At 36.9% G+C, this 23,253-nt stretch overlaps 1 protein-coding gene and 1 long non-coding RNA gene across 3 annotated transcripts in view; one reads left to right on the top strand and one right to left on the bottom strand.

Moving 5' to 3' along the window:
• Positions 1 to 1,762: 1,762 nt before the first annotated feature.
• On the bottom strand, positions 1,763 to 5,679 carry LOC124170177. Its single transcript, XR_006867341.1, has 3 exons — positions 5,639 to 5,679; positions 4,897 to 4,968; positions 1,763 to 1,804 (listed from the first exon to the last, which is right to left on the bottom strand). It is a non-coding gene; the product is annotated as an uncharacterized LOC124170177 (long non-coding RNA).
• A 3,553-nt stretch (positions 5,680 to 9,232) lies between these two features.
• Positions 9,233 to 23,253, top strand: part of LOC124170193 — a 37,649-nt gene continuing 23,628 nt past the window's right edge. Inside the window, exons 1-4 of one of the 2 annotated variants that reach the window (XM_046548891.1) lie at positions 9,233 to 9,315; positions 9,490 to 9,650; positions 11,274 to 11,411; positions 18,982 to 19,137. In XM_046548891.1, coding sequence (XP_046404847.1) covers positions 9,243 to 9,315; positions 9,490 to 9,650; positions 11,274 to 11,411; positions 18,982 to 19,137 — 528 coding nt within the window. In that variant the 5' untranslated portion in view covers positions 9,233 to 9,242. The other variant, XM_046548892.1, reaches the window with a different exon arrangement.

Here is a 23,253-nt window from a genome sequence, read left to right as displayed (position 1 = left end):
GCGCTGCCACGCGAGATTCATGAGAACTACGTGAAAATAATGTAATAACCGTAATAACATAAATTGGCTTTCGATGAGGAAAGATTCAATGCATTACTTTTCATCATTGTATTTTATTATATTATGGTATCCCTTATAGCATCAAATATGCCAGAGACATCTCACGAGGCATATATGACCACTCTGTCTATGAGGTCTGTATGCCTATGAGATCATATCTCGTGAGATTCCTCTGAGATATTTGATGCTACATGGGATACTGCAATACAATACTGTATAATAACATACATGATGGAATATAATGCACTGAATCATTCACCATCGAAAGCCAATACCGCATTAGTCTCCACAATGAGGTTTTTTTTCACTATGTTACACATTCACGCAAGTTTAGGAACATACCAAAAAATCCGTTAGAAGAAGGTGGAAAATAAACAAAATTATTGCTCTAAAAACGATATATTTAATGAATGATTCATCTTGAAACGATATACAATACACTAGAACACGGAGCAGTCCTTATACCTTCATCGGTAAACCATAAATCTTACTGTTCAATTCCTTACATCACATTATAGAGGAGACTGGTGAATTACCTTACGTATGATTTCTAAAAGCACAAATTCGAAATCCATTACCGTTATACCCAAGAATTTGGCAATTACGATCACTAATACCTCGCATTTGTTAACAAATCACAGCACTGTCGATGATTCCTTCATTAATATCCACGACAATCCGGGATGTTTTGATGTATCGCCACAACTGTACGTACCGTCGTAGCCTACATCGAACCAGAGTCCTCTGGATGGCAGTTCTCTACACTACTCCCTCATAGGGTCGAGTCGTTCCATACACTTCCACTATGGGAATTGAGACGTCCGCCATTTTAGTTCTTCCGTCTCTATAGAGTCTTATGGGGGAAAGTGATATAATGCCAGTTTTTTCATAAATACGCGATTCCTGTCGCATTTTCGGTAATTATAAATTATAATATATTCAATCTTGATGTACTGGGAACACTTTACTATCAATTTGTAAATTTTAAATCGTGAAAAATAACAAATAATCGCGCTTCAGCCAAGTTTTGATTATTTTCACTGGACGTTTTTCTAGATATGAAAAACTCATATTTGTCTGAAACAGGGTAAATTATTTCCGAAACTAATATTACTGCTCCCAGGGCTACTATATAGCGTTTTGTTCTCGTCAAAGGAATAATTTCAGATTTTGAATAGTCCAATATCAGCTGAGAGAGACTCTTGAGTTGTCTTCAGATCGGAAGAGATTTCGCATGTAATATCCGAGTAAACTTCCATGAAAACAGCGCAATGGATATTATACGAGGAATTTGAGGACAAGTCTGGTCAATTTTTTGAGCCGAAAAATCGGAAATATTATCCTACCCCAAAATTAAACAAGAAAAACTACAGAAGTCACAAGCTGCCATGCAGTTTATGTACTTTTCACGAGAGTTGCAGATCATAAAAGATGTCATCAAAGGAGGTATATAAAAGAAAAAAATCACATTTTTCCAAAGTATATAATGTACACACACCACAAATGTTACATTTTAAGATTTCCAGAATGATTTAACAATTCCATTGAAACTAAGATTATTTACATATTGCAAAATAAAAAATAAATCTTAAGTGCACAAGATGTAACATTTCTATTAAAATGGATTCAAATTAGTAGGAGAGAATGATGTACAGGTGATGACAGCTGCCACACATCTTGCATTATTCTCAATTTTGCTATGTTCCTTTACCACCAATGACATTGACTACTCGAGTACATGAACCTGTAATTAAAAATATAAATAAAATTTCGTTAATTACACCAAAAGCATTAATTCACAAATAATTTTAATGAACAGCATCTCAGTGATACATCAAATTCTCACAATCAACAGTCATGATAAAGTTCTATAATGAGTAGATGTTTATTAAACATGCAATCACTTAAGTTTCTATATCATATTTCATGGTTTGAGCAATAGGAAATTAATAAATTAAATTTCAATTGGCAGACAACTTTCGGGAAATTAATTACCAAGATGGCAATCTTCCTGTCAGCATACAAAATTATAAAAAGGAATAATATGACATTAACATTCCACAACACTGTTACTCAGTGGCATAACTACGGGGGGAGGAAGGGAAAGATCCCTCCCCAAAGCCTGAGAGAAATAAAAAAATTATTTATAATTATTTTATATATTGAACTGCATCGACTAAAAGTTAAATCTTTAGTGCCAAAATGATTTCAAATGTATTTCCAGGAATTTTATTCTTCAAAAATTTTCTTGGACTGATTCGTTGTCTGATGGGGGGGGGGGGGGGGTGCCACACCAGGCCATCCTATCCTTCCCAAAGCATATTCCTAGTTACGCCATTGCCATTACTCCTTGACACAAATATTTCAACATTTATCAGATCATCTAAAAATATTATCAAATTGAAGGCATACAGTCATATTAAACTACTCCATTGCCTAATCTCGACCATCGTATCCTCTCCCCCTTTAAAAAATATTTACATTTTAAAACATTCCAAACAGCGGAATAGGTTGATAGATTTCACATTTAATAGGTATTCTCAAACGTATCCCATATTTTAACCCCAGAATACTGTTTAGCAAAGAATTCATGCCAATGGTGAAGGTAGGTACCCCCCAATTAATGACCCTCATTATAACGATGAACACCATTTACCTATCTCCATTAACACCATCATGGAATGTGTCATACAGTTTCCTCCGGTATTACATCCATTATAATAACATTCAGACCAGGATTAAGTAGTCAATAGTTATGGAAAAAATTGACTGTATAAGAGGAATCTCAGAATAGTAGTGAATTTATGCACAGCAAGACCAAACTTGCTTATCGAAAGAGACACTAGTAATTATGAAGAACAGATTTCAACCCCAGAAAACTGTTCAGTGAAGAGTTCAAGTCAATTTTCATGGTACCCTCAAATCAATGAGATGAACAACATTTACACTCTCCATTAACACCGTCATGGAATATATATATTTTCTTTAAGTACAACATATAATGTAGTAATTTGCCAAAAGGATATAGCAATCCACACTTCTGGAAAGAAACTAAAGAGGAATCTCAGAATTGCAGTGCATTTATGCACAAAAAAACTAAACTTACCCATCAAAAGAAGTATTCTCAATTATGAAGAAGAGACTTGGCACTAGAAAAAGCTTTGAAAGCAACTGAAGCTATACCAAGAAGGGCAAGTATCGAAGGAAAAATAAATACATTGGCCTATGCTGCTGATGTAGCCTTAATAGCCTATAGTAAAAGTAACCTCAAATCAGTAGCCCAAGTAGAATAGTAATAAAAGTAGGATTACAGGTAATTGAAAATAAAACTAAATATATGAAAATTGGAAGAGTGGCAGAGCCTAACATTTCTGTCACCATTAACTGCCAAAATGAAATAGATGAAGAGATACAAATGGGGATAAATTAAGCTAATAGATGCTACAGGAGCCTATCAAAATTATCATAGATCCAACTTCTCAATATACCAACTCCAGGTATATATCAACTTAAGATAGATAAAAATTAGAATGTATACTATCATAATACAGCAAGTGCTCTTAAATGAGGCTGAGGTAAAGACCCTAACAAAGCAGCCTTATAAGAAGTAAATAACTGTTGGAAATTAAATATTGAGAAGGATATATGGTCCAACGTTTGACGAAGGGGTTTGGAGAATACTGAAAAACATAGAGCAGGAAACTTCATAAAACAAGATATTGTCACTGTGATCAGAAGTAGGAGAATTGCATGGCTTGGTCATGTAAGAAGAAGTGAGGAGTATGGAGAGGTCAACCAGAGGGAAGGCACCCACCAGGAAGACTAAGATGCAATGACCCAGTGGTTGAGGACATGGGATGAGTTGGGGAAAAGGTTGACATTATGGAGGACAGAGGAGTCTGAAGAGACAACTTGTTGGTGAGGCCAAATATCGACTTGGATTTGAGTATGGAATCATATTACTTGCAATATTTAATTTGATTAAACATGTTTTGGGCTTGAATTCCCCCCTCTCTAAGAACGACTGTTGCACTTATTTGTAATTTGATTTCAGCATTAATCTCATGAACATAATAACATTTCATACACACTAATTTCCTCAGCAAAAATAAGGGGGTACTTCGTAACTGGAACTTTAAAACTTGACTGAAGGATAAAAAGCAGTGGCTTCATAGTATGTGGTTTACAATATCATTGATTAAAAAATTCAACCATGTTGCAATGACCTATTGCAAAATTATTTTAACCATATGCTGAAGTAGAAAATTGAAAGTAAGAATTACAACTTTACAGCATGCTTAAAACACTCTGTTGTACTTCAACCATACAGTATAGTAGGCCCTTATAATGTATTCTACTGAAGACAAAATGATTCTTTGGTGTTCTATACAACAAATACGAGAACTAAACAAGAAACCCAAAAATTACATTTAAATATGAATTATCTTCTGCATGTTTATCGATGAAGCCATAATATCTTTGGAAGAGAATGATGCCAAGCTTAAAATGATAAAAATTCAGCCAATCAGTGATGTATAAAAAAAGTAAAGCTTATACTACAATTAAAGTTAAGTTCGAACTCAAAGAGAACCAATGTGTCTAATATTTATACGCCACTTTCATTATGAGGTTTTTGGCTTTTACTTTGCAGTGCACCATTTTCCTCTAGGAACCCTAATGAATTACCTTCAACAAATATATTCAAAGCTACAGACACTAACCTCAACCCTTAAGAAACAAATAAATGGCAATGTGGTACCCTATTCATACATACTGGTGAGAAAGGATAGTTGAACGTTCAATGTCAGGGTATTTCGTGTAAAATGTAGAACTTACCCAATCAGTAATTTTAGCATCTTGCACTAGTTCTTCCTATGTTGCTCCCTTGCCAAATGACACCCTTGGAACCTGCTTGAACAGCAGCAGCAACATGCAAGTGATAATGCAAATCAAATTTATTAATTTATTCCAATGGTAAACATTACTAATCACTAGAATATAGAATCAACGCAAAAGGAAATGGCAGAAAGTCCCCCTACGGCTAAGGATAAACACCATAAATGGATTTAGGAGTACAATATCCTAGGTTTATCGCAACATATCACTAAGAAATGCATTTAAAGAAGTTTTTATTGCAACAGAAATCATGATATCTCCAAGATATCATTAAAACCGTATTATTTTCACACAATACCGCATCAGGTCTTGAATAAGTTATATCTACACATTAACAATAAGCTTCCACTCCACTCTTAACAATCACTATTTATATAAGATTTATAAAAGCACAATTAAATGCACAGGCTTAATAAAAGTAAATATAAAAGTAAAACAATAAGTTCTAGAGAAATGTACATGAATAATATACACACTGACAATAACGCATTGAAATTGAAATGGTGTACGAAGAAATAATCAAAAACTCCTAGTTATCCATAGCCATATTTTTTTAATAACTCTCAATAATTAGGCATAAATGGTACCGTCCTCTTTGATAATCACTGAAGCCATTTCAGAAAAACCTAATTAATTATATATTTCCATATTTTACAATTAGTTACTAAGCTCGAATACGTACCACAAGTAAATATTCGGCCAAAGATGTTGAAACTTCAAGTACACAGGAGCAGACAGCAGTATAAGCACTGGGCCACGACAAAAGTTCGGTGTTGATGTATTTTTCCGTTTTAACCAGCCCTAGGAATGTAATCCTCTTCAAACAAAACTGGAATTAAAAATTCGGAATGAGTCAAGGAGAAGATTAGTCGCAAAAGCGACTCGTCGAGATTTTAATTGCATCCTAAAATTAAGCATTCACACTACTTCGAAATATAATAGTAATTCTTCTCATGAACAACACACAAATAAAGCAATGAAAAGCGGAGTTTCGTCCACTAATATGTATCCGGATATGCAGATTCTAGTCAAAAACGTAATTTCCTTCATTGATGTAAATGACCGTAAGATTACTTCATACCGGCATTGACAAAAACAAATATTTTTATTGAATACAAAACTAGCAGCACTAATAGTTATTGTTACACTTTCTGGTACGTAGTAAAGAACTACATCAATCATCTCTGCAACCCAGACTAAATATTATATTTTAGTCACAAAATTTCACATATTCCATTGATGAATAGAAAACACAGAAGCACAAAAACACTCGTCAAGAACCTCGCCGGATTATCTGAACCGGAATACATATTTTTAAAAATTACAACTTATGCACAGTTCAAACCTAATAATTGAAATACGTGGATCAACACTATTAAAATTTAAGGTAATAGTATTAAAGGAACCATTAAGTGCAGAAAAACTTACCTCACGTAGGCGGGAAGACGTTGTTTGGTGTCACTTGTCCCTTCGGCGTATTTGAAGCCATTTCGCTCTTCTCTCAGTATTTTGAGGGAAACTAAAATTTTTAAACACGTCCTTGGTGCTAATGGAGCAATTAGGAGCCGAACTACAACCTATTGTGCCGTATTTCTACTACAAATAACGGAAAATCTTGCCGAGCAACTGCCAGCCACATTCACTGTCTATATGTAAACAACAAGTGCAGAGAACAAAGATGGTAGGATGCGACGACTCAACTTTGGGCGTAGTCCAGTACACGCTCCCAATGCTCCCAAGTGCTCCCGCTACAGACGCTACAGATTCGTGGTCCACTTTCGCTCCTATCGCTCCCAGTGCTACCCTACTGGATCACGGCTGGAGCGATTGTAGCATTTGTTAGTCGTTTGTTTTACTAGTATCGTCTGCTCGGATATTAGATCGTCTGAATTAGGGATTGTTATAGCCCCTTGTACTTTACTTAGCTTGTTAGAGAGGTCAGTAATATAAATGACAAAAAGAATATGACCATGGGGTACACCACAAGAAATCTATTTAATATTAGATCTTCATTGGATACCATGATCGGGCACCACAGCAGACCGATGCTTGTCCTGAAGATTTTACCCACTGGTTTGCAAATCCTCTAACAACAAGGTGATAAACTTAAACTATAAAGAGCAGATCATATGATACATATTAAAGAAGATAAGACTGATTAAATACCTTATTAGAGAAATTTCAATTAAACGAAAAATAAGCCTAATTAACTTAACTCGCCTAAAAGCCTGCGTTTAAACGATACAGGTACAAGTTAATGCCTATTTGCGTGAATTATTTTTGTGGACCGAAACGGAACATGTACGAATGTTTGAACCTAGCTAAAATAGGTTAAATTTGTCGATCATGCATTTGCACAAGTTGAGTGGTTACACCATGGAAGAAGGTTACACGTGAAACCACTTAACGTGCAACAACGCAACCGTACGGTTTCGTGTTCTTTCTCGCGTTCATACATTTAGACTTGTACGGATTTATGTAGGTGTAAAAAGGCCTTAAGTGGAGTGTCCTTTATACGATTTATCAATTGCACTCATGACATTGTATGACAGTCTCAAAAGCAGTCCTACACTTGAACCAATCTCGTCAACAACGAGCCTTAAGCATAAATGCAATGCGTGTCAACCTGACCTTAAGAAAATTACATAAGTAAAATACAACCGAACATCAATAATTGATTAAACTTCAGTTGAAGATTAGAGGAAGATATCATCATTTAACAGAGAATACAATCTTCATGGGGAAAGCTTGAAGAAAACCTAGGTTGGCCGCCAAAAAGCAACAAACGGAATGCTTTAACTAGAAGTTCACGTACCCTAACCTAAGAAGTCATATTCTATCTCAATTTCACGCAATATCAAGTTCAAATAACTAATAATTGATCTAAATAACAAATAAATCAATATAACTTACAAAATTAACATAATTCTCATATGTAACGGACGGAATTAATGCTTCGACCGGAAAGTTCACTCACTACATGTCTTATTAATTTCGAATAGCCATTTTTTATCTCCCCTTCTCGCTAGCTCAAGCTTAAACCACTAATAATTAAATAATATTATATATAATTAATTATCACAACAACAAATTTTATAAGATATCTTGGTCTTGCCGCTCAATTTCTTCCCCGATCTGGCCCGTGGCGACTCTGCCATTGAGTTACAGCCATTTGCCTCACCGTAATATCCCCCGAATAGTTCTTTAACCATTTGTTTTTAGCATTTACTATCCAGGCTCTCTTAGCGACTTCTTCCATCAACTCCAAATGGTCATATTATTGCCGGCCAGGTCCACAATTGTTATGAACACCATTTTCTTTTGCCTTCCTTCCCGTTCAAATTCGCGCTGAAAACCGGTTCGCTCCAGCCGCCCTACCTATTTCTTGGGAGCGTTTGTAGCGAGAGAGAAGCGAATATAGTGACGTCATGCGTGACGTACGAGAGCGCCACGGGAGCTTTTGTAGCTTCTACTGGACCACGAAAAGACTCGCTTCCAGTGCTTCGGAGCACTGGGAGCTTGTACTGGACTACGCCCTTTGTAGTGTATTATCAACAATCCAGAGGACTCTGCATCGAACTAAGGCACACAAAAACGATGCTTAGGTCGCATTATCACTTTAACTATTATTGTATACACAAAATAATCAACGATTTTTACTCACAAACACCACTATACACAACACCAAAAATGTAAACACGAAGCCACTATAATGGCTTTAACGGTAATGGAGGACTTCAGCGCTGCTATGCGGCCAATTTTGACATCCCCTCCCCAAACCGCCCAAACGCTTGAAATCGTGGAAAAAAGGGATATTACACATGGAGGATAAGCTTATCCCCACAATATCTGATTTCTCCAAGGATAAGTTCAAATCTGTGCTGGCTGGGTAACGTTTCGATTTATTTTCTTTAATCATCTTCAGGGCTCTAAACTTTGAACAGATTTATTGATCATTAATTTTGATTTATTGAATTATTAATTAATAAATCTGTTCAAAGTTTAGAGCCCTGAAGATGATTTAAGAAAATAAATCGAAACGTTGGCTGCTAACTTTTGTATAAATGACCTATACTCCAGGAAATACCATATTATATATTAAATAAGGTCAAGAAAAGGAAAAAAAAATAATGATACCCCTAATTATACCATTGAAGATTATCTCATCTCCCCGTGATTCTTGGTTCATTGTTTCTTAGCGACGCTAGTGGCAACTTTTGTAAACCCTTTTAAATGCGCAGTGGGTGACAACATAGTGCGGAAAAATTTCAGGATCCTCTTTTTTGATGTTCGTGGAGCAAACACTGGTGACGACTTCACTCGGATATAGTTATTCAACTTTTCTCATCTGTTTTCGCGGTACGAGATCTTTGTTTTGAGGAGTTTCTTCTTCTTTCTTTGTTTGAAAATTTACCTCAAAATATCTATTCTAGCGATTCTAGCCATCAAGTTATTTTTAAGTTGCTTGCTGGTGTTGATAGTAGATATAAGCCCATGAGCTTCGTTGAAGCATGCAATAATTTGTTTTCTCAGAGTTGTGTCTTCACACAATGACTGATAAGGTCAGTATAGGAAATCATACACGGTGCCGACTGTGCAGAAGCTCGGAAGAGGTATATGTCGATGTTTTTGACCCTGCGGGAACGAATAATCTTTTAGTATGGAAAGTTATTAAGGAATTTTCAGGGCTAGAGGTAAGCATTCACTCCTTTCGTATTCTATTTTTCTTTATAGTAAATAAGTTCATGTGTTTTACTACATTTGATAATATTCCCTATTGAGGAACATTGATATATATGTCTATGCCTCGCGTACCACATGAGATAAGTTCTTTGAAAGTGTTCCGTCAAGCGACTCCTGTCAAGGTAGAGGTGTATTTCTTGAGAAAACTAGTACTTAGTAGAATTCTATGTGACGAATTTAAAGGCATACGTTTTGAAAAGAATTCACGATGCATTTAGAATGTTAATGTTATGTTTTAACGGCTCTTTCTCTTAAAGAACGTTTTATAGCCATCGAAAGTAGAGGGTGAAGAAGTCATGGGATATGAAGATGCTTGCGTGGGAAAATTCAGTCTTTAATACCTCCACACCGGTTTCCATTAGACTTGGTAGTTATTTTCTGTTGTGTGCCTATTATAAAGTTATTCGTTAGCTCTCGTAAAAGATATGGAGAGTTTTTGTAACTTGTGATCTAACGGTAGGTTCTGAGATTATTTCAAATACGCTCTGTGACACCGCTCGAAGGAATTAATTTTGGCTGTCCTTTAAGTTTTCAATCTCTACATTGAAGCAAGGATTTAAAATGTTGTGCAAAACATTTTAAGCACCTTATTAAAGTTAACAATATGATTTCAACGAAAAATCTTCCTATAGTGCTCTTGAAACCTTGAATGAAGTGTTGTTATTTTCTCACGGCTTGGAGACAATCGTTTTTACCCTTAGTGAAAAAACTGTTGAAAAAAACTTGAAATTTTCAACAGGTAATTGGGACCACTGTTGAATCCAACAGTAACTGTAGAAAATTCAACAGTAACTGTAGAAACTCAACTGTAACCGTAGAAAATCCAACAGTGACTGATGAAACCCAACAATAACTGCTGAAGTCCAACAGTAATTGTTAAAATCCAACAGTAACTGTTAAAATCCAACAGTAACTGTATAAAATCCAACAGTAACTGTATAAAATCCAACAGTAACTGTATAAAATCGAACAGTAACATTTAAAATCCAACGGTAACTGTTAAAATCCAACAGTGACAGTTAAAATCCAACAGTAACAGTTAAAATCCAACAGTAACTGTATAAAATCCAACAGTAACTGTATAAAATCGAACAGTAACAGTTAAAATCCAACGGTAACTGTTAAAATCCTACAGTAACTGTTAAAATCCAACAGTAACAGTTAAAATCCTACAGTAACTGTTAAAATCCAACAGTTACTGTAGAAAATCCAACAGTAACTGTAGAAAATCCAACAGTAACAGTTAAAATCCTACAGTAACTGTTAAAATCCAACAGTGACAGTTAAAATCCAACAGTAACAGTTAAAATCCAACAGTAACTGTTAAAATCCAACAGTGACAGTTAAAATCCAACAGTGACAGTTAAAATCCAACAGTAACAGTTAAAATCCAAGAGTAACTGTTAAAATCCAACAGTGACAGTTAAAATCCTACAGTAACTGTTAAAATCCAACAGTAACAGTTAAAATCCTACAGTGACAGTTAAAATCCAACAGTTTTTTCACTAAGGATACCGCCAAATCAACTCAAATCTCTATATTACTTGAGTTAACATGGATACTTTCTCTTTCAGGTTAGCCCGGAGGATGGTCTACCACCTTCAATATGCCATCAATGCATGAGGACTTTGGTCTACTTCAAGAAGTTCAAGACAAAGTGCATACAGTCAAGAATAGAGTTCCTGAAAGACTTGGTTTACCATGGCATTGTGGTAAGCTCATATAATAGTCCTGACTAAAAACCAATGACTTATTCATCTTGCCAATTGTTGCAATTATTAACTAATTTCTTCCTTATCAGTTAATTGCACGGATAGCAGAGCATTCATTCTTTCTTTTATCACGTACTTTACTTATAACGCACGAAACAAGGCATGTCTACACTAGCGATGGGTCGATCGTGAACGATTCGATCAAAAAGATAGAATCACTAGGTGAATCAAATGACTCGTGGTTCATTTCCTTAACACTAGAATGCCGAAGGGTGTCATTTTGACACCCTACGCGAACATTTTTTTCAAAGCTGGCCTTTAAAGAGTGTTGTAGAATAAAATATTTCGTGACTTATTTAATCATTTTTAGGGCTTAATAAGATGACAGTGTTATGGATACCCCCCTGTCTTTTTTCCATCTCAAAATTCAAATTTACCTTGAATGCCAGAGGGTGTCATTTTGACACCCAGTATATTTTATCATTTCTTCGTTCGGTTTAGGTGTTTCCTGGGATGCAGTTTTGATTATTACTAGCCAAATTAGTATTCTAGAATAATATATTACCTTAATGATTGTTTATGTTAGACTTAATTTAGCATAAAATATTAGGTATCAGCTTATCATTTTTCGAAAATTTATTAGCTTGTGAGTAGATTAGAGTAGAGTTAAGTGTATTCTGCTCTATTTGTGAATAATATTCCTTGAAACCAGCCAAATTTTACCGCGACGACACTTATTTGCCGTGAAACATAAGTGTAGTGGCGCGCGCAACAATGCAGTTGGCTTCTGCCAAGCCTTTGTATTCGGCTGCCTGGCGCGGAGTTTAGACAGACTGGCTCGCTGGCGTGTCACGATCAGTCGAGACGTTCTTCTCGACTTGCATCGGCAGTTTGGTCTTGATAATGGCACCGTATACATGTGTTACGCCAGAGAAAAATATTGCAATACTAAATGATATATGTACCTGTCTTTGATGCCATGAATTGCGTGAATGGGCATCTAGCTTTGTTTGGAAACAGCTGTTCGTCAATGGTTATGTGTGGTCCAGGCTATGGTTAGGGTATTGTAGTACTTCAGTTACGAAAAATGAACACCTTAGCAGTTACACATGATTGAGTATTTGTATCTGCTATGTGCAGTATTAGCAATGTGTTCCTCAGTGTGTTTTAGACGAACCTGGATCAGCACTGGCTACTGGGCAGAAGAAATTTATGCATAGTCGTGAGGTTGTGCGCCCACGTGGAAGGGGCGCTGGCCAGGCTTCAAACGAGAACGAGAAGGCGTGACGATGCCTTCTCGTCCAGGATCCTACATGAGAAGCAGATGGCCATGCTGTGGAACCATAGCCTGGGCCACACATAACCTTTGACAAACAGCTGTTTCCAAACAAAGCTAGATGCCCATTCACACAATTCATGGCATCAAAGCCTGATAAATATGGGCAAAAATTCTGGCTTCTAATGGATAAGGATAGTAATTATTTGATTAACGAATTTCATTACCTTGGCAAGGACGACTCTCGTCAAGCTGACAATTGCTTTACAGATCATGTTGCATTTAAACTTATGCGGCCCTACTTGACCAAAGGCAGAAATATCACAACTGGCCAATTTCATATCACTTTGCTTGGTTTTGCTTGAAAGAATGGGTACAAGCCTTTTGGGTACCATACATAAGAAAAAGAAGGATATCTCTGCAGGAATAAAAGCTTCTCAGGAAGAGTTGTATTCAAATAAATTGTACAAAAACGGTTATGTTACACTAACCGTTTATCGGGGCAAACCGACAAAATGTGTTCTTGCTCTAAGCTCATGTTGTCATTAGTGAAAACTCTAAGAAATCGCCCAACGGACCAAATGAACCAAAACGGCCTCGAATCTGTCAAGTAAAGATAAAATGCAACAAATATAGAAATGTTGGTTTTTGTTAGCTGTGTAAAAAGTCAGTATGTATGGCGAAAACAGTGCGAAAGTGCCAGAAATGCAAAGAAGCTGCAATTTAGATCGAGCTGTCTGTACAAAAAAGTATTCGATTATTTTTTACCAAGTGTTTGTGTTTTCTTCTATACGATTTTGTAGTTAAATAGTCGTAATTGATTTTATTGCTTTCAATTTTCCACATTGCAATCAAATTTCCACATTTGAAGATGAAAACCAGTTCCAAAAAAAGATTCCGCAGTCCAAGATAACAGAATTTTTTGCGTAATATTTTTTTACTCTAGAGGAATTCTCTTAAAAAACATAATTTTTTTGAAAATATTAAGGAACCAAAAACAAATATTGCAATAAAGATGACGCTTTATCACTAGCAACTATTAAAAAAATATCTGCTACATAACATGGTTATAAGTACATGGGTGTCAAAATGACACCCTCCCGGCATTCTTGGGGTATGTCAATTTCCCGGCATTCTAGTGTTAAACAAGTTGATCATCAATCACTCCGACTTCCGGTTTCATATCAATCATCCCGGTTTCCGGTTTACTTCAAAATCTGGAACGATCGATGCTTGATCTCTTTTCGTCGGGGCAGAAATAGTTGTGAGAAAAATAAATAGTATGTTATAAAGAACTGAATACCTGTGTAATCTTTTGCTAATATATTTTCCAGCAGTTGTTAGTATTAATAACACCACTACACGTAAAAGGATAATATTAAGATGACTCTTATAGGAGAATGTTAAGAAGTAGAAGTTGCAGCTGTTAACATTTTATTGTGCCGTTCATAAAATTATCCGGCAGATCAGATTCACGCATAGTGTGTGTTGTATTTTGTGTTATAGTTTGAGATGTATAGTTAGAAATTATTCTATTAGTGTTAAGAAACTGTGGCAGTTTTGCCTTCCCAAATATTTTCATGAAACTACTTATTTCATTTTTGTAATCTCATTTACTCATCTAGGAATTCACAATCAAAATAGTGTAGGAGATGATAATATGGATAGTAATCTGTGTTACCAATGCTCTTAGCAGATGAGGCAGTATTTATTCGATCATTCAAAGTTATTATTACATCCATTGATTGAGTCTTTCAATGTTGATTCCTTTGAGTCTTTTCGATCATAATGATTGAATCATTTATGTGACTCGAGTCAAAATGATTGAATCACCAAAATGATAGACTTTGCCCATCACTAGTTTACACATAGCAACAACGTAGCAACAAACAAGGAAAACAATGATAAATCTAACATACTGCTGGGGATATTAATATTGGCCATATGAATGAAACATAATCAGTAAAAATCACGCCCTCCAACTTGCCACACATCTTTTGAGGCCCAGAAGATTGTAGTGGCTAATTTCAAATCATCACCTAATTGAACTAACTTGCTGTAAAAAGCTGAAGTTAAAATGTTTCGCAATAACTATAATTATAATAATAATGTTTGGTTTATTGTCACATGACACGATTGTCGTGTCTTAAGATGCAATAAGTTGGTCATTCGTCACAAAGGTAATACAAGAATTAATATACAGATTATATAAAACGCACAAGTTTTAACAACAAAAGAACAGTAGGTAATATTAGTGTATTGTCTTAAAAAATGTGTGAACATCTACATAATTACTGAAATATTATCGTCTAGATATTCTTGTATTGGGTGATATGTTTTTTTTCTAACAGAATTTGCGTAATTTTATTCTTGAAAACATGGAAAATTCGTGGAAACACACTATTGTTGGATAAATAAGGATGGACGTTGTACGCTATTGCTTAGTTAGTCTTGATAATGACGGTGTAAACGTCGAAACTAGTTGACAGCTAAAATAGAAGTTTGTGGAATAGTACTGTGTTTTGCTTCACCATGAATTTTTCATTTTAGTCATTAGGCAACTTACTGTAAAACTTAATACCCATGTACCCAGCTAGCACATTACAAGTCATTGAGATAAGGTGAAAGGAAGAAATAAGGAAGTCGCTTCTCAAGTAAGCTTGTTATGGGTTTCTTACGGCCAGGGCGACAAACACCCAGGGTAATGACAAAATGGGTGCCAAATTTTTCAGCACTTCCGTAGATGTTGTTTTTATTACATCAATTTAGAGCATTCGTTTAGGGATTTATGTATAAGAATAATTTTTCCATTCTTGGCACTTCTATAATGTGGAAAGAAATAACATCATGCAGTCATAATTTGAAAATCACTCACATAAGAAAAATAAATAATTTCACAAGAATAGTGACGTAGAATAATATAAAAATGCCCGGAAAGAATCTCTAATATACATATTGTATTCATCGCATTATCCGGCTATAAATCAAAATTCATAAATGTTAAATTGTGTGGACCTTGAATAATTTCAGTTTTTCAAGCACATACCAGTAAAGTTTTTCTACATAATTAGATTTAAACTGGTAACTACGACCACTAAACCCAACAGTTGCGGTGGTCAAGTAGTGAGCGTACAGAGCTGCTGATACAAAGGTCATACGTTCGGATCTCCATATTATTAATTTTTTTTTCTTTCCGCCGCATGGATAGAGTATTTGCAGAGTCCATCTTCTGTCTTCCGTGGTCGACATTCTCATGTATTTCGTTTTTCTCTCATTGATTCTGAGCCCTATATTCTTACTCTTCTGTTCTAAGATTTTGAATATTTCTTTCAGAGAATCCATATTCCGTGCCATTAGAACTATATCGTCGGCATAGGCACATGCCTGAGTAGATTTATGCACAATTGTCCCCTCTAACCCCAGTTCTCTCATGGCTTCATGTAGACACAGATTAAATAGTTATGCTGATAGAGAATCTCCTTGTCTTACTCCAGTTGTTATCTTAAAGGCTTCACTAGTCTTGCCCCCAATATAGGCCTTAGCTTGAGATCCTTCCATTGTCATATTTACCAACTTAATTAGTTTTTTTGGTATTCCAAATCCCTCCAATGCCTTCAACATTTTTCTTCTATTGACACTATCAAAAGCTTGCTGGAAATCAATGAAAAGCATATGTAGGTCAATGTTGTACTCATAACATTTCTCCATGCATTGTCTCATTACAAAGATTTGGTCGGTTGTTCCTCTTCCCGGCCTGAAGCCACATTGGTATTCACCAAGGATTACTTCAGCATACGTGTTAAGTCTCCTCTGCAGTATACAAGAAAGTATCTTATAAGTGACATTTAGTAATGTGATTCCCCTATAGTTGCTGCATTGCAATTTATCTCCCTTCTTGAATATAGGGCAAATTAAACCAATCTACCATTTCTCAGGCATCTCTTCTTTCTCCCATATTTCACATACCAGTATATGTAGGTTCTTTGTTAAATTTTTTCTTCCATACTTGATTAACTCCGGTACAATTTCATCTTCCCCTGGAGCTCTCCCATTCCGCTGCCGTTTTAACGACTCCTCCACCTCCTCAATTGATGGCCTACTAATACTGGTGTCCACCCTCATGTCCAACATTTCTCCATCCTCCTCATCTATCTCATTGACATTCAGCAATTCCTTAAAGTACTCGGCCCATCTTCCCATTACTTCTTCTTCTGTTCTAACCAACCTCCCATTCTTATCCTTACATGCGTTTGTTCTTGGTTGAAATTTATTCGTCATCCGTTTGATTGCCTGGTATAACTTTCTACTTTTATTTTGTGTGTTCAATTCCTCAATCTTCTCCACAAACCCTTTTAAGTATTTTTTTTTCTTTTTTCGTAGTATTTTATTTGCTTGTCTTCTGCTTTCTTTATATCTTTCTACATTTTGTCTTGTCTCTTTCTGGATGGTGTTCCTTCGATCCATATTCTTCCTTTCTATAGCTTTTCTGCACTCATTATCAAACCATTCTTCATTCCTTGTTCTCTTTCTTTCTCCTATGGTCTCCTTTGCAGCCTCTGCCATAGCCTTCTTTATATTAAGCCATTTTCTCTCTATCGAGTCATTTACACTCAGGTTCTCTGGTCCTTCTTCTAGTTTCTTACCCAGGATTTCCTGATATTGGGCTACAGCTGCTGGTTGTCTGAACTTTTCCACTCTCCACTGTATCCTCTTGGGTCCTTTAATACGTCCCACGTTCGCAATTCTTTCCCTGAGCTTGGCCTTTACCAAATAATGGTCTGAATCACAGTTTGGGCCTCTTGCAGACCTTATGTCAATGACTGAAGATGCATGTCTTCTGGAAACCAGAACGTGATCAATTTGGTTGACCACTCCTGTACCTGCCATTTTCCATGTTCCCTTATGAATATCTTTGTGAGCAAAACAGGTACTTTTGATTATTAGCCCTTTAGCTTCTGCCAGCTGGCTTAGCATCATTCCGTTTCCATTTGTTTCATTATGTAAAGAGTGTTTTCCAGCTACATGCTGCAAGAAGTCCTCTCTTCCTATTTTTGCATTGAAACCTCCTAGGAGAATCAACATATCATATTTAGGTATCTTGCTGCATTCTCTATCCAGTTGATCATAGAAGGCATTCTTCTCATCATCATTAGCATCTTCTGTGGGTGCATACGCTGAGATGATAGATAAGTTTCTAAAACGTCCTTTGAGCCTTATCTTGCACATTCTATCCCCCAGAGGTTCATACCCTAAGCAGCTTTGCTTCATTTTGTTATTAAAGATAAACCCTAAAGATAAGGATAAAGATAGAACATTGAGTAGTCCTTTTTATCCACTCTTCCATTTCCATTCCATCTTATTTCTTGTAACGCCACTACATCTATCCCATATTTCAATACTTCTTCAGCGATCTCTGCCTTTTTTCCAGCCTTCAACATGGTCCTTACATTCCATGTAGCTAAGGTCAATGTTGTATTCCGTTTTCGAGTTCCTGATCGTTTGCCAGTGTCATTATCCTTAAATCCGTCCGTATTCCGAGGCTTCTTTATGGGTTTCGTAACAGAACATTTTTTTTACGGTGTGGGATTGTTAGCCCCACGCCCAACCCCCAACCTGGAGGACCAGGGTATCTCTTTTTGTCGGGCCTATCCCCTTTGACCTGTCCGGCTTGGGTGGCCCTACCAGGAGCTTTTGCTCCCGCCGGCATAGCTCTCAGGTTCACTTAGGCACGCAAGCCCCCTCATCACGACAAGATAGAGATACCAGCGAGGGGGATCCCATAATCACAAGGAGATTGTAAATACACTGGAGGCGCTGAATCTCGGTCCATGGATCATCACAGCCTCGCACCAAGGTGGCCTCACACGACGGCAGGCGGAACCAGAATGACATCACACAGACTTTTCCCAGCATTCACACTTGGACGTCACATTTTTGTGTGCTTGAAAATTTTCACTTTTCATTTAACCACAAAAAAAATAGATATCGTCATTTGAAAATCTAAAAGCGTGAAATACATATAATAGGTGTAATAATCTTTTGATTTTAGCCAATTAAAAAAATAGGTGTTTGAAATCTCTTAATATTTTAACTTCTTTTTTCATTTGTTTTGTTGATTTTTTTAAATTTTATTTTTTAAATAAATTCCCCAAAGCCATGAAGCTGATTTTTTTAAAGTGCTTTTAATTTTAATTTTCAGCTAATTTTATCCATAACCTACCCCTGTAGTCACTTAAAATTGTGGAAATTGGTTTATTTTTTTTTTCAATTTCATTGCCATCTTGCTGATTTCAGGATCGCCCAGATGACGACGCAACACTTGATAGTCCCATGCTAATTATGGACGACTTCCCGTTCAAACTATCCGATGACGTCGCTTGTCGCGTGAAGGAGGAGCCCTTGGAAGACGTCGTTGACATGAAGCCAGTTGTCGTTGATGCAGTCATCTCGGTATGTGAACAATCTGTGTGTTTGAACAATGTGTAATGCAGTGATTGCAGAGGGTTTTGCCAGGAATTTCTTGGCAGGGAGGTTACGAAAGCATCATCATCTTGTGGTGTTCTCCATATCTTCCAATTTTAACGTTACGAGTGTGCTGCGCCCGCTCCCAGCGCGGGCTTCCCCCGCTCTTTTCAATGCAGCTCCACAGAGGGATAGGCACGTTTCTAATTTTAAAATGTAGAAAAAAAGGCAGGGTCTTATTTACAAATTTAATTGGAATGTTCATGTACAAATTGAGGTCAGAGGACCCCTTTAAACACAACATTGGAAGTAATTACACTATCCTCTGTTTAGCGCACATGATGACTCGTAGTTATGTATCAACAGGAGACTTGAATGTGGAATCAGCCATCAGCTGCATTTTGATAAAAGTTAATTAAAGAATGCGAGATATTGTTGCAAATGAACAAATGTATCATGTTGTGTGCCGTTAACATCAGGAATATTTACAGTTTTTTTTTTTTTAAATTTGTGTTTTTTTAATTATTTAAGAACCAATTTTAGGAAACAATAGCAATTATTATGAAGTAAGATATGCCGTCGCATGTTCTCTGATGAATTCTGTGCATTTTGGTACCTCATTTGTGGAGTTCGGTTGCGTATAAGTTGAGAAAAAGGTATCTATACAGTAGAAATAATATGGAGGATTGATAAACTTCAGCCCTCTCCTTCTTCTGACCCCTTCCACCGTTCCCTCCAAAGCTACTTTCAAAATTCCATTCCATTTCATCAATAGGGTGGTTTCCTTCATCAAAGAAAACGAAAGGCATTGATTGCGATTCGTTACCCACCATTAGTGTATTCATAATATACAAATTATTTTGTTTTAGAAATACCGGGTTAGACGAATGGCAATGGTCCATTTTTATCCTCATTTGAAAAGGGCCAGATTTACGCCCATGCAATGCCACTCTACGTGAAGTCACAGGGACCTAGTTTCTATACGAGAAGATAGGAGTTATACGTCGTCTGAGGTTACCATTGCATGCATGAGGCGCAGAGCTCAGGGAAACATGTCTTAACAATCACTTATTAAAACTGGCTAAGGTCGGAAAGTTTTCCTCGTTTGATAAGTTATTAATAATCCTTATTTAAGCCAAGCGCTACCAGTCAGCAGGGTACTCAGCTACCCACTAGCAGCCTGCGTCGTATCAGCGCTCAACTCGCCTCAAGGTCACCTCGCAGGGCGGGAGGGGGAACCAGAAATACGTCACGCGGAGAGACTTCCCGACATTCATACTTAAGCGTCGCGTTTTCGCGCGCTTGAAAATTTTCACTTTTCATTTAATCGCGAAAAATAGATATCGTCATTTAAAAATCTAAAAGCGTGAAATACGTACTCCAGGAGTAATAATCTTTCGATTTGGGCTATAAAAAAATAATAGGAAACCACCCTATTGTCCCAGCCAGTTTCCCTTCCTTTGATTTATTTTGTCCATCAACGTTCTCTCCTCATCTATCCTACAGTGGAACCTCGTTAAAGCGAGTACGGGCTACAGTCCCGCTATTACGAGAGATAGCCAATGCACCGTTAATTGACCCTATAATAAGCGTGTTAAAAAATTCGTTTTTACGAGACCCTTTCGGTGTTGGCTCTCGCCATAGCGAGGGTTTCACCGCCGGAAGACTTTCATCAAGACTCCTTAACCTCTGTAATTGCTAGCGATCTGTTAGAAATGAAGTTAATGGAGTGCTCAGTCTCAAATTTATGTGGTAAACTGTCGTTCGATAAATATAATGATTGACGAAACAATGCTTTGCACGATTTTTATTCAGTGCGGCGCTTATAAATTGTTTGAATAGTTAGTCGTTATTTGAGTAAGGAAATTTAGTGATGCAAAAAAACATCGCCTTTCGTCTGGATTTATGCTTACGTTTATCGGATAGATGTTTATCTGTCGCCGACCCACTCCTGTTCCTGTATATCTGTTCGCAACAGGTATATTGGCTATTATTTGCTCCACCTCCGGTAAAGCGACAATTCGCTATAGCGAGTGTTTATTAGTGCACCGTGGGGTGTCATTATATCGAGGTTGCACTGTATTTAACATTTGCTCATTCCTAACTCGATCCGTCCACCGTATTCCCTCCATCTTCCTCCAAACCCACATCTCAAACGCCCCAATCCTGTCCCTCTCTCTCTCTTCCCCATCGTCCAAGTCTCACATCCATACATAAACACACACTCCAAACACAGCATTTCACCAATATCTTCCTCAATTTCAATTCCAGTGCCTTGTCACACAAGGCTCTCTTCTTCTTCTTCTTCTTCTTGAAAACTTCTTTCGCCATTCCTATCCTTCTTTTTATTTCTCCTATACTTTTCCAGTCTTCAGGGTAGAAAATGTTTTGAAAGTGGAAGGTTCAAAACTAATTTTAACACCTCTTGGTCCGGCACCCTTTAAACTAGACTAGCCATTGGGGCCGGTCATATTATATGCCATAGGCCTCAATATATGTTCAAACTATTATAACGTCGATAAAAAAAGATGTCAATAAGAAAAACTTTCACAAAAACAAACAGTAAAGCTACCTAAAGACGCACAAACCAGAACTAGGTCGAAATACAGTAAAATTCGGTTATAACGCGGGTCTAGGGGGACATAGTTTACACCCGCGTTATCGGACAACCGCGTTATAACGGGAAACTGCGTGGGAAGCAATAAAAAAATCCTTAATGGTAATTTTTATAGCCAATATATTTGCGTAATACATTATTAAATTATTTATTTTATGATTTAGACGCTCTACTTTAACGGGATTTCCTAAAATACTCGGATATTTTCTTTTGCCGCGATAGTTGATGGCGTTTCTTTGTCACGTAATTTTTTATGCTTTGCAAGTGCAACAGATGAATACTATCGCAATCACTTTGTCCCTCCAACCAATTCATCAATTCACTTATATTATGTAATAAATGGCCAATTTTCGGCATCTCGACCTCACATTCGTCTTCTTCATTCTCGCTCTCATCTTCCGATGATGCAGCTGTTTTTACGCGGCTCTGGACTGCAGCCACAATTTCTTCGTCACTCTTATAAGCAGATACAGGAGTTTCCTCGTCTTCGCGAACCCAGGCCTCGAGATCACTCACAAATAGTTTATTAGAAAGAACATCTGAAGCTTCACGTGCGTCCTCTTCCGTGAAACCCAAAAACTCGTCTTCGTCTTCCATGCCATCGCCCGCTGTATACTCGCACTTTGACCAGCAATTTAGGATTGTAGCTGAAGTTATTTTCTTCCATGCCAATCCAATATTATAAGCCATATTCTTCAGGGCGACTGTTTTCAGATATTCTTGTACCTGCAGTTCTGAATTTATGACACTAGTGAGCAATTCCCGCCGATAGTGGGCTTTCAATGCTTTGATTATCCCTTGATCCATGGGCTGAATAAGAGCTGTCGTATTTTTTTGTAAAAACGAAGCCACTATTTTACCATCCCTCGATATCAAAAGCTCAGAAGACGGATGTGCCGGACAGTTATCTAACAGAAGTACATAGTGCCTTCTCTTCTAACTTTTTTGATCTTAAGTGGCTCTTAACCGATGGAACAAAATCTTCATTGAACCAAGATAAAAAATGTCTCGAGTCATCCAGGCATTCTGACTTTTTTTGTAATTTATGGGTAGTGCTGTCATATTAACGTGCTTGAAGCACCGCGGACTTCGATTTTTACCAATACACACAGGTTTTAACTTGTGACTTCCTGATTTGTTCACGCATAGTAATAAAGTCACTCTTTCTTTTCTCATTTTTATTCCGGATTTATTTGCCGACTTCTTAATATCAAGTGATTTTGTTGGAAGCAATCTGTAGTAGAGAGCGGTTTCATCGCAGTTATACAGTTGCTCTTCATTGTACTCACCCTCATCAATCATCTTGCGTAAAGTCCCGCAGAATTCTCTAGCTGCTTCACAGTCACTGGAACGAGATTCTCCTTCCATGTTAACTTGCGCTATCCCGTGGCGAATTTTCCACCTCGATAGCCAGCCAGCAGAAGCAACAAAATCATGAGCACCACCTATTTGTTTATTTAATTTAATTGCCTGTGCTTGTAAAAGTG

Source organism: Ischnura elegans, chromosome 13 (assembly GCF_921293095.1).
Source record: "Ischnura elegans chromosome 13, ioIscEleg1.1, whole genome shotgun sequence".
NCBI lineage: Eukaryota > Metazoa > Arthropoda > Insecta > Odonata > Coenagrionidae > Ischnura > Ischnura elegans.
This window is presented reverse-complemented; position numbering and strand designations above follow the sequence as displayed.